Below are 16,371 nucleotides of genomic sequence, written 5' to 3' on the forward strand. Positions count from 1 at the left end.
TCCAGTCTCTTCCTTTGGCATGATTATCTTCTTGTATATCATTGTTTTTCCTAACGCATTATAGTCTGCAGGAGAATTTTTATTTCACCGCATACCTACTGGACGCTGGATCTCCCTCACCTTAAACCATATTCATTCTGTTCTGTGTTGACAGTGTTTGATTGGTCCTTAACAGTGGTGCTCACAGGGATTGTTGGGAGCCTGGACCCCAGAGACACTCTGTCCCTCCTGCTCAGTGCGGAGCAGCAGGACTGTCTGCGGGGGCCCCAGCAGCGCGCCCCCGTCCTCTTCGCTGTGGACTCTGTCTCCGGCTGCACGTTAAGGCAGGACACACTCAGCACACAGATACTTCCTGATGTCTTGGTGCTGTATATGTGATGCTGACTGTCCTCTCCCTGCAGACTGGAGGATGCTGCCAACTGCTCTCTGGTCCAGCAGCTGCTGCTGGATGTCCTGAGGGGGCCGAACCCCCCCCAGCATGTGGCCTCCTTTGGAAACTCCCTGTTAGACTCTCCTATGGACTGGCTGCCAATCAAGAACAACCTCAATCCTGGGGTGAGTCTCAGGTCAAATCCTGAATCTGATTGGAGAAGTGTGAGCTAAATCAGAGAAATAAACTCCAATATTCTATAAGCCTATAATATAATGACATTAATTGCAATGCTGTTTTTGTCAGAGTATGCCTGGGATTTTCTACATTATTTTTGTATTATATTATTATATATATATTTTTTTTTTAAACTAGTTTTATTTCCACATACTGATTGTCAGAAGTGGTTGATTGAACACCTGTAGGACTTATCTCTACTATTTGCTGGTCGAGTGTGAGCTTTTTTTTTCTTCTTGGAATTAGAAATTCTGGATTTTCCTCCTGGATATAAAATGTTGACAAAAAAGTCATTTATTTTCCTAATTGTGTCAAACCACGTTGGCTAGATTACTGGCCTCAGCTATTTCATGATGGTTGAATCCAACAGCATTATACTTTCTAAAATGTATGTTGATCAAGACAGAAATAAGTATATTCTTTATGTTGAGGAACCATAATCCAACAGTGTTTGTGTTTTTCAGGAAGCACAGAGTTGCAGCATCCCATTGTCACTTCATTTAGAAGTTGAATGGACCCAGTATGGATCCTTGGTGAACCCCCAAGCTCAGATTGTGAGCATCAAAGAAATAATCCAAACCAATACCACCAGTTTGGTAAGATGTCCCTTAATATACTAATAATACTGGCAGGATATGCAATGGTTATCTCCTGTGTCTGACTGTATTCCCCCACAGGAAGTGTTGTCAGCAGGCAGCAGCACCCTGAGCATCAGCAGCTCCGTGGCCTTCATACCAGTCTCTGCTGCTGCCCTTCCTGGTTACAGAGCCACGCCCACCATCGACGCCAAACTGCCTTTTGACTTCTTCTTCCCTTTTGTGTGACTTCCTCTTTCCTTTTCCAAACACTTCTTCCCTTCTGTCAACAGGCACTGTTTACATGATGACTGTGTTCCTGTATATTATGTGAATAATGTATATAGTATGTTTGTAAAAAGATAATTTAACAAATTAATAAAAGGAAATCACTTCATTTATTGGCATGTGTTTTTATACAGCATACAGTCATTATTAATGCCCCTTGAGCAGATTCACAGTCAGTTTAACATCATCAGTGTAAGGAATGTTTCAGATGTTGCCTGGGAATTGAAGGCCTTGTAGCTTCCTGGAGTGATGCAATAACATATCTGACATTCATTAGTCACCATACTTTGTACTGGTTTCCATCACTATAATGACAAGAATCCTGGATATGCATCTTCTGAAAAAAGATATTAAAATAGATCATTTCCCTTCAGGTAATACAATAACAGATGAGAATGTATCATAGAATGTATGGTATGAAAAAGTGCAGAAAGTGATGTAATATAGAGACATTGGACAGTAGCTCCACAACATGTACAATGGGGCAAAAAAGTATTTAGTCAGCCACCAATTGTGCAAGTTCTCCCACTTAAAAAGATGAGAGGCCTGTAATTTTCATCCTAGGTACACTTCAACTATGAGAGACAGAATGGGGGGAACAAATCCAGGAAATCACATTGTAGAATTTTTAATGAATTAATTGGTCAATTCCTCGGTAAAATAAGTATTTGGTCACCTACAAACAAACAAGATTTCTGGCTCTCACAGACCTGTAACTTCTTCTTTAAGAGCCTCCTCTGTCCTCCACTTGTTAACTGTATTAATGGTACCTGTTTGAACTCGTTATCAATATAAAACAGGGGTGGGGAACCTCCGGCTTCCGGGCCGTATACGGCCAGCGAGACCATTTGGTACGGCCCTCGAGGTAATTTATAAACACATGCAAAAAAGAAAACAATTCAAGAAATCTAGACCGCAAAATAATTAAACAAGCGAGTGCCTGTTTTTCCTGGCCAAGGTCAGGGTCCTTGAACACAACACGAGCCTAACGTGTCATCACGTGGTATATGTCTCGTCTGACAGGGGTGTAGTTCTAACGGAGAGCACCAGAACGCGGCTCCGGGCCGGGACTTCACAAATTGCAATACCCATAAGGAGCTGTACACATGCTGCAGTTTTTGCGTGGCTGTGTCTTTAGTTGAAAGCCCAGTGGCGATCTGTTCATCTGTCATACTGATCATACAGTCAATAACTTTGTTGTTATTAGCATCTGGTTAGCTAGCTATGCTAACGAATATAAGAAGCTTTTTCTCCAACCAGTGAGGTAAAGGCACATCTTTATATGATCAATATAGTTATAGAAAAATAAGAGAATAAAGTAAACAGGTATACAATACTAATATGACAGTAAAAAAAAGTTGTTATTAATAAACAAGAAACAGTTTAAAAGGGAAGTGATTTGTAAAATATCCATAAAGAAAAAAATCTGCTTACAGTTCTGTTTCATATAGGTGTTGAGAGATGTATCCATAGATCTCTTCATGTTGCTCTCAAAGTGCACCAGATTGATGCTTTTAACTTCAACATTTAAAAACTCTTCCTGGTGGTGCATGCCCCCAAACCCCACTAGATGAGGTTAGACCCCACCCCCCTAAATCATGTCCACATGGATAGAATGAAAGAAAGGCGAAATGAATGGGCTGTGATTTTAGTTTTTAAGCAAACGTTGAGTTCAATCATTTGTACGGCCCTCGAAGGATGTTGTAAAAATTGAAATGGCCCTTGAGAGGAAAAAGGTTCCCCACCCCTGGTATAAAAGACACCTGTCCACAACCTCAAACAGTCACACTCCAAACTCCACTATGGCCAAGACCAAAGAGGTGTCAAAGGACACCAGAAACAAAATTGTAGACCTGCACCAGCCTGGGAAGACTGAATCTGCAATAGGTAAGCAGCTTGGTGTGAAGAAATCAACTGTGGGAGCAATTATTAGAAAATGGAAGACATACAAAACTACTGATAATCTCCCTCGATCTGGGGCTCCACGCAAGATTTCACCCCGTGGGGTCAAAATGATCACAAGAACGGTGAGCAAAAATCCCAGAACCACACGGGGGACCTAGTCAATGACCTGCAGAGAGCTGGGACCAAAGTAAAAAAGGCTACCATCAGTAACACACTACGCCGCCAGGGACTCAAATCCTGCAGTGCCAGGCGTGTGCCCCTGCTTAAGCCAGTAAAATATGGTCAGATGAAACCAAAATAGAACTTTTTGGTAAAAACTCAACTAGACGTGTTTGGAGGAGAAAGAATGCTGAGTTGCATCCAAAGAACACCATAGCTCCTGTGAAACATGGGGGTGGAAACATCATGCTTTGGGGCGGTTTTTCTGCAAAGGGACCAGGACGACTGATCCGTCTAAAGGAAAGAATGAATGGGGCCATGTATCGTGAGATTTTGAGTGACAACCTCCTTCCATCAGCAAGGGCATTGAAGATGAAACGTGGCTGCGTCTTTCAGCATGACAATGATCCCAAACACACCGCCCGGGCAACGAAGGAGTGGCTTCGTAAGAAGCATTTCAAGGTCCTGAAGTGGCCTAGCTAGTCTCCAGATCTCAACCTCATAGAAAATCTTTGGAGGGAGGGAGTTGAAAGTCCGTGTTGCCCAGCGACAGCCCCAAAACATCACTGCTCTAGAGGAGATCTGCATGGAGGAATGGGCCAAAATACCAGCAACAGTGTGTGAAAACCTTGTGAAGACTTACAGAAAACGTTTGACCTCTGTCATTGCCAACAAAGGGTATATAACAGAGTATTGAGATGAACTTTTGTTATTGACCAAATACTTATTTTCCACCATAATTTGCAAATAAATTCTTTAAAAATCAGACAATGTGATTTTCTGGATTTTTTTTTTCTCATTTTGTCTCTCATAGTTGAGGTATACCTAGGATGAAAATTACAGGCCTCTCTCATCTTTTTAAGTGGGAGAACTTGCACAATTGGTGGCTGACTAAATACTTTTTTGCCCCACTGTATCTCCCTGAGTTAGTAGTCGATGCTGTGCTTCTTCAGCAGGGCTTGGAGTCTCCGGTTCTCCTGACCCTAAGCGAGAAGGAAACAGACAGAGAGGTGAGTCAGTCTGCTGTTGGACCTTAAAGATAACTGAACAATTACGCAGCGTTTCATTTCCCTCTGATGGTGTTGTCTCAATTCGCACAATGCTGCCTTGCCCTTACTGGTAGTGATAATTGTAGCTCTACGTTAGCTAGCTAAGTAGCAACGATATTTCGCTTTAGCAAATCCTTACAAACTGCTCAACTAACCCTCAAAGCTTATTTTCAACATCAGTATAGTCAGTGATACCACAACCACGGCTGGTTGCGTAACTTCCATTACGTTGGAGACATTTGAGTGTGAGAAGTGTCCAGCTTTCCACATTCACATTTTTAAATGTGACGAGAAGACCATCTGGATACTCATAATGCACTGCATGTTGCTATACTGACCATTGGAACATACTTTTGCAACCCAACGCTTACCTTTACAATAGCAAATGTAAGTACAGAATATGTGAACTGAGACAGAGCTAGTTCTAGCATTGTTGCCTTAGTGCTATGTCCCTACGAATGACGACACTACAAGAATAAAACTTGATGTAATTCTTTATTTAAAAAAGCTAATTATCTGAATTAAAACTCTGAAGCCATTATTATATTCGGTCAAACTTAAGATTTTGAGTATAAAGCAGATGAGATGATGAAATATTATCCATGTTTAAGTTTTATACTGTATGGTTTTATATCCCCCTTAGGTTGTCAAATGACTTCAAAATGTCTCAGTGTCCTCAAATTGTCCCTGTGGTAATTCAGAACCTTTCAGTTGTAAATGATGCAGCAGGCCTGGACTCACCAGCGTGTCGCTGCGCTCCTGCAGCTCGGTGACTCTCTGCACCAGGTGGTCGTAGCTCTCCTTCAGCTTGTGCAGCTTTTGGTGAGCACGAGTCTTCACTGACACCAGGATACCTGCAACACACACACACACACACACACACACAGCCATCTACATGTGATTCTTATGCTCTTCTTCTTTTCACATGCACATTTTCACTGCAATCCAAAAGGAAGCTGTACAACTGAAATCAGGTGAAGGATTGTGGGGGAGAGGAGAGGGACAACAGGTTTTAGAACAGAATACTTTATAAGTGAAATTGGGTTTTATGACAGTTGCTTCATTTTACAATTAACATAGATACATACTGTTGAAAATATGTGTAAAGAAATTAAATTAAAATATGCAATAAAAGTATAAAATAAAGATATTTATATTAACAAAGTAAAATGTCTTATAAAAGATCAAATAAATAAGAATACAAATATTTATATAACATGTACAGTGGAGGAAATAAGTATTTGATCCCTAGCTGATATTTGTAATGTTTATTTTAACAATGAGAGTAAGAATATCCAAAAGAAAATCCAGATTTGACATTATATAAAAGATACACATTTATTTGCATTCAACTGTGGGAAATAAGTATTGGATCCCCTTTCAACCAACAAGAATTCTGGCTCCCATAGACCGGTTACATAACTCCATGTCCTTAAGGAAAGTGCCCCTCATATCAACTTGATACCTGTATAAAAGACACCTGTCCACAGAATCAACCAATCAGATTCCATCCTCTCCACCATGGGCAAGACTAAAGAGCTGTCTCAGGACCTCAGGGACCAGACTGTAGACCTGTACAAGGCTGGGATTGGCTACAAGACATTCAGAGAGCAGCTCGGTGAGGAGGAGACAACTGTTGGTGCCATTATTCAGGAATAGAAGAAAGACAGCATGAGCATCAGTCGCCCTCGGTCTGGGACTCCACACAACATCTGGCCCCGTGGGGTATTGATGATCAGGAGAAAGGTGAGGGATCAACCAATAACTACACGGAGGAACTTGTTAATGATCTCAAGGCAGCTGGGAGCACAGTCACCAAGAAAGCTATTAGTAATACACTACACCATAATGGACCAAACCCTGCAGCGCCTGAAGGCACCCTGCTCAAAAAGAACATGAAAGGCCCGTCTGAAGTTTCACAATGAACCTCTGAAGGATTCAGAGAAGGCTTGGGAGAAGGTGGTGTGGTCAGATGAGACCTTCGAGATCTTTGGCATCGACTCGACGTGCCGTGTTTGGAGGAAGACAGATTCTGACTATAACCCCAGAACACCATCCGTCAAGCATGGAGGTGGAAACATTCTGCTTTGGGGGGTTTCTCTGCTAAGGGGACAGGAGGACTTCCCTGCATCGAGGACAGGATGTACGGGGTCATGTAGCGTAACATTTTGGCCGATAGCCTCCCTCCCTCAGCCAGGACACTGAAAATGCGTCATGGATAGGTCTTCCAGCAGGACAATGACCCTGAACATACAGCCAAGGCAACACAGGAGTGACTAAAGAAGAAGCACATTTAGGTGAGGGAGGGGCCTAGCCAGTCTCCAGACCTTAATCACATAGAACATCTGTGGAGGGAGCTGAAGCTTCCAGAGGCCAAGCATCAGCCTCAAAACCTGAAGGGTTTCGAGAGGATCTCTAAAAATACAGACTGTTCATTTATTTGTAATTGGGCAAACTTACAACATGTGCAAGGGATCAAATATTTATTTCCTCCACTGTATATATCACAATATATATGTATTATTATTAAGATATAAAAAAGTATGTATATCCACTAAGTACTGTTCTAATTCACCCTCTTTATTCGATTTCACCAAAGATCTATTTAGAAAATTAATCAAATATGTTTTTATGGGTAATTTACGTGTATACAATAGTTTATTTATAAAATAAGAAGAATTTTAATGTATCAGACATGGCCGACTTTGCTCAGATCCAAAGATTTGCCAGATGAACCCGCTAGGGGGCCCTGGGCCAAAATAATTGTCCAATTAACCAGCCAGTAGTCTGCCTACCTGGATGTTAACTGCGTATAAAGGGGCTGTTTCTCATATTTGACAAGGTCGCCGTCACTGCACACTGCACTGATCACTATGAGTAAGGGGACAGACTTGACTTTGCTTCTCCCAAACAAAGATGAAGTAGTTAGGATCACTTTGGAAAAGCATTACGTGTGTGTGTGTGTGTGTGTGTGTGTGTGTGTGTGTGTGTGTGTGTGTGTGTGTGTGTGTGTGTGTGTGTGTGTGTGTGTGTGTGTGTGTGTGTGTGTGTGTGTGTGTGTGTGTGTGTGTGTGTGTGTCTGTGTGTGTGTGTGTGTGTGTGTGTGTGTGTGTGCAGGTTGTTCCTGTGCAGGTGTGTACGGCTTACATGAATGAGAGTAGGGTGGTGCCCAGCAAACAATGTGGGCTTCGTGAATAATTGGACAGCCTTCTGGGGAAAACCTGGTCTGATTAAGAGAGACGGCATTCATCCTACTTTGGAAGGTGCAAATCTCATTTCGGCAAACATTTCAGGGCTCTGTGGACTTAATCCATGACAAACTGGAGTCGAGACCAGGAGGCAGAGTCGCAGTCTTACACGCTTCTCTGCGCTCTCTCCTAGGCAGTCATCCATAGGAATCCCGAACCCAATAAAATACCCAATATTAACGGTGTGTGTGTCTGCCCAAGGACAATTTAAGGTAAAACCTAATAGAGGTTTCATACATAATAACCTAATAAAAGTAAATGTAACAACTACTACAGTGCAACAAAACAGGAAGATTAAATGTGGTCTCTTAAACATAAGATCTCTAGCATCTAAAGCAATACTGGTAAATGATTTAATATCAGATTATATTATTGATATATGCTGTCTCACTGAAACTTGGTTGAGACATGAAGAATATGTCAGCATAAATGAGGCCACTCCACCCAGCCATATCAATACTCATATTGCCCGAGGCACGGGCCGAGGAGGTGGAGTTGCAGCAATCTTTGACTCAAGTTTACTTATCAATACTAAACAAAAATTAAATTATACCTCCTTTGAAAGCCTCATTTTCAGTCTTACGCATCCGACCTGGAAAACTTTGCAGCCAATCTTATTTGTTACAGTGTACCGTGCACCAGGTCCTTATTCAGAATTCTTATCAGAATTCTCTGAGTTTTTATCAGCTTTGGTACTTAAAACAGATAAAGTAATTATCGTAGGTGACTTTAATATTCATGTTGACGATGATAAAAATAGCCTTACTGTTGCATTTAACTCTATATTAGATTCTGTTGGTTTCTGTCAGAGTGTAAATAAACCAACCCACTGCTATAATCACACTCTTGACCTTGTTCTGACTTATGGTATTGAAATTGAGCAACTATTAGTCGAACCGCATAATCCTGCTTTATCCGACCATTTCTTAGTAACTTTTGAAGTACTGTTACTAGACTACAAAGCATTAGCCAAAAGCTCCTGCAGCAGAAACCTATCTGTTAGTGCTATAGCCAAATTTAAGGAAGAGATTCCACCAATACTTAACTCGATAGCATATCTGCATGTAGGGGAGGAAACTTATAAAAAATGTACACCACCCCAAATTGATCATGTTGTTGATAGTGCTACAGATGCGCTGCGAATAAAATTAGACTCTGTTGCTCCTTTGAAAAAGAAGAAAATAAAACAACATAGATTAGCTCCATGGCATAATGCCGAAACCCGCAAAATAAAGCAAAAGTCGAGACAACTTGAAAGGATATGGCGTTCCACTAAACTTGAAGAATCTCGTTTAATTTGGCATATTACACTCAATGAATATAAGAAAGCACTGCGTAAAGCGAGAGCAGCCTACTACTCTTCATTAATAGATGAGAATAAGAATAATGCAAGATTTCTTTTCAGCACTGTAGCCAGGCTGAGAGAGAGCCACAGCTCGACTGAGCCTTCTATTCCCATAGCACTCAGTAGTAATGATTTTATGTGCTTTTTTAACGATAAAATTGTTACTCTTAGAAACAAAATTAATGACCTCTTGCCTTTAACCAGTATAGTGTTATCAACAGCTCCCGGAAACGTAAGTTCTAATATTACACGAGATAGTAAACTAGAATGCTTTTCAGCCATAAACCTTGAACAATTAAATTCAATGATTCTCTCTTCTAAACCATCAACGTGTATCTTAGACCCGATTCCAACTAAGCTGTTAAAAGAAGTTTTTCCATTAATTAGCACTTCTTTATTAAATATTATGAATATGTCTTTATTATCAGGCTATGTTCCACAATCATTCAAAGTAGCAGTGATAAAACCGCTTCTTAAAAAGCACAACCTCGATCCAGAGGTTTTAGCCAACTATAGACCTATTTCTAATCTTCCGTTCCTCTCAAAGATTCTTGAGAAAGCAGTCGCAAAACAGCTGTGTGATTACTTAAAAAACTATGATTTATTTGAAGATTTTCAGTCTGGCTTTAGAACACAACATAGCACAGAGACAGCTCTGGTTAAAGTCACAAATGACATTCTAATAGCCTCTGACAAGGGACTTGTCTCTATTCTTGTCTTGCTCGATCTTAGTGCTGCATTTGATACTATCGACCATGATATCCTATTGCAAAGACTAGAGCACTTAGTTGGCATACAGGGAACTGCATTAGGCTGGTTTAGGTCCTATCTATCTGAACGCTCTCAGTTTGTACGTGTCAACGATGAATCTTCCATGCAAACCAAAGTTAGCCATGGAGTGCCACAGGGCTCAGTGCTTGGACCTATTTTGTTCACCCTATATATGCTTCCGTTAGGCAATATTATAAGGAATCATTCTGTAAACTTTCATTGTTATGCGGATGATACTCAACTATATTTATCAATCAAGCCTGATGAAATTAATCATCTAAATAAAATTCAAGACTGCCTCAAGGACTTAAAAACGTGGATGACCTTACATTTTTTGATGTTAAACACGACCAAAACTGAAGTTATTGTACTTGGCCCGAAGAATCTACGAAACAAATTATCTAAAGATATATTAACTATGGATGGCATTAATTTGGCCTCCAGTGAGACTGTAAGGAATCTTGGTGTTATATTTGATCAGGATTTATCCTTTAACGCCCACATAAAATCAATTTCAAGGACCGCCTACTTCCATCTACGTAACATTGCAAAAATCAGGCATATCTTGCCTCAAAACGATGCAGAGAAACTAGTCCATGCATTTGTTACTTCAAGGCTGGATTATTGTAACTCCTTATTATCAGGGTGTACCAAGAAGTCAGTCAAGTCGCTTCAGCTGATTCAAAATGCTGCAGCTCGTGTACTAACCAGAGTTAGGAAAAGGAACCACATTACTCCTGTTCTGGCTGCCTTACACTGGCTCCCTATAGAACACAGGATAGAATTTAAAATTCTTCTTCTCGCCTACAAAGCCCTTAATGGGCAGGCGCCATCTTACCTTAAAGAACTCATTATACCCTATTGTCCTACTAGGGCATTGCGTTCCAAGAATGCAGGGTTGTTGGTTGTTCCTAGAGTCTCTAAAAGTACAATGGGAGCCAGAGCCTTTTCTTATCAAGCTCCACTTTTGTGGAATCAGCTTCCAGTTTGTGTTCGGACGGCAGACACCCTATCCGTTTTTAAGAGTGCGCTTAAGACCTTCCTCTTTGATAAAGCTTATAGTTAGGGCTGATTAGATTCAGCCCCTAGTTTTGCTGATATAGGCTTAGTTTGTCGGGGGACATCTTACTTCTTCCTTCTCTCTGTCTATACCTGTGTACTCTCATGTTCCGATTAACCCAGCTTCCCCAAATTTCTTTCTTTTTGGTGTCTATATACGCCGGGATCCGGAGTCATGGATGATCCTGCGGTCCTGTGTCATGGATTGCGAGTCCTGGATCTTGAGTCGTGGCTGTGGTCCTGGATCATAAGTCCTGGATGGATATACTCATGGATTCATCTTCCTATTATACACACATGCATTTCCAAACATTTGGACTACCTATGTTGCAAATTTATTATCTTTTCAATTTACACACGGCATCTATTGCACGTCTGTCCGTCCTGGGAGAGGGATCCCTCCTCTGTTGCTCTCCCTGAGGTTTCTCCCATTTTTCCCTTTAAACTGTGGGTTTTCTCTGGAAGTTTTTCCTTGTACGATGTGAGGGTCTAAGGACAGAGGGTGTCGTATTGTCATACTGATATTCTGTACAAACTGTGAAGTCCACTGAGACAAATGTAACATTTGTGATATTGGGCTATATAAATAAACATTGATTGATTGATTGATTGATGAGTATTTCACCATTGGGGGCACAAAACTTGAGCCAGCTGATAACTGATAACTATATTCAGAGCTTTACAATATGGACTACAAATATGTTCTAGTAAGGGTCAAAGCCCGTCCAGCCTTTCCAGTCGTGCTACAGAGACCCTCAGGTGCAATGCATCTTCCCCAAAATGAAATAACTTCCAGGCAGAGTGTGACTGACCGTTGACGATTCTGGCCACCCTCCAGAGTCGCAGAAGGATGAGGAGACCCGTCCCATCAAAGGCGTCTTCATGGAAGATGAACACAATGTCCAATATGAAGGAAACCGTCACCACCAAACCATCAAACACCTCAAATTTGTGCTGGAAGAACTCCAGACGGTAAGCAAACAGCTTCCCGAACAGCTCCACCATGAAGAACGTGAGCAGAGCCAGGCTCAGGTAGTGGAACACCTGCAAACAACTGGGTCAGAAACAGGTTTTATACAAAAACACTAAATGTGGAGCAATCTATCTCTCACCTCTGGAGCAAGGTGGCCATGTTCCAACTTGATCACGGACAGATCTATCAGCAGCTCGGCCAGAACAAAGATGGCATCCAGGATGACCAAACACACCACCACCACCTGGAAGCCAAGTCAGACCATCAGTACAAGGTGCCTCAACACATTGTACACATCAAGCTCTGTGTTTCCTACTGCATGTGTGAAACAAATACACAAAGGGAGACACAATCACAAGTGATGTCACATGATTCAGCGCCGGTTGGGTATAAGACTAACGTTTGGAAAGTGACCACATGTGGAGATAAAAAGAAGAGAGCCTCTGCTCATTTGTACAAATAAGACTTAATAAATGAACATAATTAATGAAGGCTGAATCACCAATTTTCCTGCGGTTTCTGGGAAGCTCTAACAAAGCAGCAGAGGATCGCAGTGTTCTTGACGGCTTGTAGCTGACCATGGAGTTAGCGATGTAGCTTGGTGTTTGCCCATTAAGGGCTTTATATGTCAGGAGGAGGAGCTTAAAATAAATCCTAAAGTAAACAGGAAGCCATGGCAGAGCGGCTTAAACTGGACTGATGGGTTCACTCTTCTTAATTCTTGTTAGCAGCTGATCTGCAGAGTTTTGGAGTCTGGCAGTAGTTTTTTTCGGGAGGTCAGTGAAAAGTGCATTACAGTAGTCTATCCGGCTCGAGGCGAAGGCAGGTATTAGCTTCTCAGTGTCTTTCGGATTTATGAATGGTCTTACTTTAGCAATGTTTCTAAGGTGAAAGAAAAAATGTTGTTATCATGTTGCTAATGTGTGAGCTGAAGCTTAGATCTGAATCTAATACAACAGACTTGTGACCTCCGGTTTGATCCTGGGAGTAAATCTCCCCAGATTATTAACCAGCATTTCCCTTTTTGCTTGTGGGCCGACTAGCAGGATCTCAGTTGTCCTCATTCAGCTTTAGGAAGTTACTACTACTACTACTACTACTACTACTACTACTACTACTACTACTACTACTACTACTACTACTGTGCAATGCAGTGTGATTTGGTTCTCCGGATATATACAGTTGTGCATCATCCGCATAGCTGTGAAAGCATACATTGTGTTTTCTGATGAGGTCACTAAGTGGCAGCATGTATAATGAAAACAATAACGGACCTAGACAGCTCTCTTGTGGAACCCCATAACAGCTATTGTGTTACAATACAATACAGCTTTATTTATATAGCACTTTAAACCTCCAGACCAAAGTGCTGTACAGGCAAATAAACAAAACAAAACATACAAAAACTCACACAGCTCAGCTCACACACCATAAAACAAGTACAAGTAAAAACAATAGACAATTTAAAAGCAATAAAAGCAACGCTCTAAAAGATGTTAATACGCTAAGGAGAAGAGGTGGGTTTTAAGAAGCGATTTAAAAGCAGGCAGTGTGGCGGCCTGTCTGATGTCGTGTTCTTCTTTGGACACATGATTTCAAAGGCTGACATAAAATATTCTCCCCTTGATTACATTTCTGAACCAGTTTAAGACCTATCAGAAAGATCAACCCACTATTGTCGGCAGTCACTGTTGCCTTGTGGGTAATGTAGGCGACAGGTTTGACAAGAAGATCGTGTGGAATAAAAGTTATATCTTTGATTTTGCTGAGGCAAATGTGTTCTTTGAAAAGCAGTCTGTCATGAGTCTTACAATGTGAGAGGATGCTAAAAAGAAGTTGAACTGCCAAATATTGTCTGCTTCCAGCTTCTGATATACGTGTCAATGTTTGTCCGGTGCCTTGCTCAAGGGCACCACGGCAGGGCCAAGGAGGTGAACTGGGACCTCTCCAAGTAGCAGTCCACACTCCATACTTTAGTTCTGTTCTGGGACTTGAACCAGCAACCCTACGGCTCCCAGTCCAAGCCCCTACTGACTGAACCACTGCCGGGCCCACATCAGTGACTTGATGTTGCCCTAGCAACAGATGCATTGAGAGTGTTCAGGCCTACCTGGAAGCGGTCGGAGCTGTAGAGCCTCTGCAGGGACTGTCTGAAGGAGAGCGTGGTGGGGAACATCCCGGTGGTCGGGCTCAGCTCCTCGCTGGCCGCCTGCAGCTCCTCCTCCTCCTCCCCAGCGACCTGAAGCTCATCCCCAACAGCCGTGAAGTAGCTCAGGTACCGAGCCATGGTGGAGGGAGTGGACCGGGCCCAGCTCAGAGGCACAATGGAGAGAGCTTTCAAATCAAATTAATCAGCAGCCGTTCCTCTTATAACTTTTGTCGATATTTCAGGAAAGCTCTCTGGTTGGCTGTGCAGCTCAAAAGCAAAGCAAAATATAGAATAGTTGCAGAGGAATGCAGGTCAGTCAGAGACAGCCAAACACTGTCAGCCTGTGAGCAGATTTCTCCATAAGTTAGACAATCTGAGTCTACTTCTCTTTTAGGTTTGCAACATGCTGTTGAGAAAGCAAACCATCTGGTGAGGTTTGAAGGGGAAGCTTCTTAACCCCCCCCCCCACACACACACACACACACACACACACACACACACACACACACAAAAGTCTGGAGTTTAATGCAATCATAACCCATCTGCTTTGGACAATTGGTATAAACGGATTGATTCGGTCAATTTCACTGTCCACAGAAACAACTTTTGTTTTAGCCCTCAGAAGACACTCCAACATGTTATGGCTGTATAACCTGTCCCTGTGTTGGAGCTGTCCCGGAGCTGGGGGACAGCAGGAGATCTCGTGATGAACACATCCGTTTACGCGTTTCTGCAGATTCAGCGTTTTTACCGACAGAAGCGTAAACAATGCGCACGAGGGAAATATTTAGCGCGAGCTGAAGTCGTTACTTTGTACACTAACTGAGGTCTTACCTCTTTGTCCACACTGTGTCCTGTAGCTGTAGCACACGGTTCCTCTCACTCAGAACTCTGTGGACTTCCAGCAGAAACTCCGCACCGCCCCCTCCTTCCACAGAAACATCGCCCTGCCAACTGCTTGTTAATGTGGAGCCGTACTGAACATTACTCAAGAACACCTTTTATTTTATAAAACCCTGCATAGCATACACTACAAAACACTCATAACAACAAGAATTACATTTCAAATGCCCCCCTTTGCTATTTCATTTTTAAGAAGACCTCCCTATAAATACTTTTGGAAGGTTAAATGTGTGCCGAATTAAGGTCAGTTCCTCTCATGATTCTGAAACTGTATTTGAGGGAAATTAGAGTTCATGTTTGCATAGCAACCATAATCAAATGTAATGATTTTTGGCTGGAGTTTGCTGTGAGATAACATACTCAGTTTTTTTTTAGCAATTTGAGACAAAAGTAATCACATGCCTTCAGTATTTGTTAAAGCCAGTTTTGTTTATTGTAGGGATTATTTGCCTGTATCAAATAGTTTTGAGTGTATTTGACCAATATTGAATTTGGCTACATTCTTTGTGCTGCTGTGTATCTAAAACATAACTAATGACCATCTTGCAAATGGATGGAAAAACAGATTTGTCACCAACAGTTTTGGTGATTTATATTGTGCCAGACGAGGGTTAGTTCACTCACGTTTCATAGGAAACACTGTGACTTATTAACAAGAGAAAACCATCTTATAAGGGTTCAAACATTAGATGTGTACGTCATAGCACAAACATGTTTCTCAGTCCCAATCCCAAACCACACCGTACCCTCCCCCTCCGTTTGCGCATTCGGGCGGAGGGTCGGCCACATTAAAGGTGGGCTAGGTAAGTTTGAGAAACCGGCTCGAGATACACGTTTTGTTATATTCCATGGAATGCTCTTAACATCCCGATAGCAATGAATATCTTAAATACTTTGACAAAAAAACATACAAAAATGTCATCTGTGTAAGCCGTAGTACTGTAAAAAGCACGACCAATCATTTTAGCCGACCCGGCTAAAATAACTGGATGGCCTACCTGCCTGTCAGCCTTCCATCCTTGCACAAATTTATCTCGTGCCCTCATTGGTCATATGCGCGTTCGTGTGTGTTGGAGGAGGGGCTCTATTATGGCGTTATATTTGTGCCTCTATCCTGAGCACGCAATGAAACATGTTTAGCCTAGAAAATGCGATTGAGCGCACACTTGGACATTTTTGAGCACAGAGAAATATATTTTCTCTCATAAAACTCCTGCAACGTGCGCAAGCAGACCGCTGCACGCGCTCTCTCTCCCTCGCTCGCTCGACCTCTCCACCCTGTGCGCGCTCAGCTTTGCCTGCCTGCTTGCTCAATTTGTCACAGCGTTACAAATGTGCCA

General features: G+C 42.0%; 2 protein-coding genes across 4 annotated transcripts in view; one reads left to right on the plus strand and one right to left on the minus strand.

The window, feature by feature from the left end:
• LOC307032984 (tectonic-1-like) overlaps positions 1-1,579 on the plus strand; it is a 14,223-nt gene extending 12,644 nt beyond the window's left edge. The window contains exons 7-10 of the mRNA XM_079671253.1: positions 53-323; positions 402-555; positions 1,072-1,203; positions 1,285-1,579. Coding sequence (XP_079527379.1) covers positions 53-323; positions 402-555; positions 1,072-1,203; positions 1,285-1,431 — 704 coding nt within the window. The 3' untranslated portion in view covers positions 1,432-1,579. The remainder of the gene's footprint in view (positions 1-52; positions 324-401; positions 556-1,071; positions 1,204-1,284) is intronic.
• hvcn1 (hydrogen voltage-gated channel 1) lies at positions 1,562-16,210 on the minus strand. 3 transcript variants are annotated; one of them, XM_079670989.1, is made up of 6 exons: positions 14,963-16,210; positions 14,090-14,291; positions 12,119-12,223; positions 11,819-12,050; positions 5,325-5,437; positions 1,562-4,517 (listed from the first exon to the last, which is right to left on the minus strand). In XM_079670989.1, exons 2-6 carry the CDS (start codon positions 14,264-14,266, stop codon positions 4,461-4,463), a joined length of 684 nt encoding a protein of 227 aa, XP_079527115.1. In that variant the 5' UTR covers positions 14,267-14,291; positions 14,963-16,210; the 3' UTR covers positions 1,562-4,460. The 3 variants fall into 3 exon arrangements, with proteins under 3 accessions (XP_079527115.1, XP_079527114.1, XP_079527113.1); XM_079670988.1 differs by having other exon boundaries at positions 14,090-14,313; XM_079670987.1 differs by lacking the exon at positions 14,963-16,210 and having other exon boundaries at positions 14,090-14,954.
• Positions 16,211-16,371: the final 161 nt, after the last annotated feature.

Source organism: Notothenia rossii (genome assembly GCF_949606895.1).
Source record: "Notothenia rossii genome assembly, chromosome: 3".
NCBI lineage: Eukaryota > Metazoa > Chordata > Actinopteri > Perciformes > Nototheniidae > Notothenia > Notothenia rossii.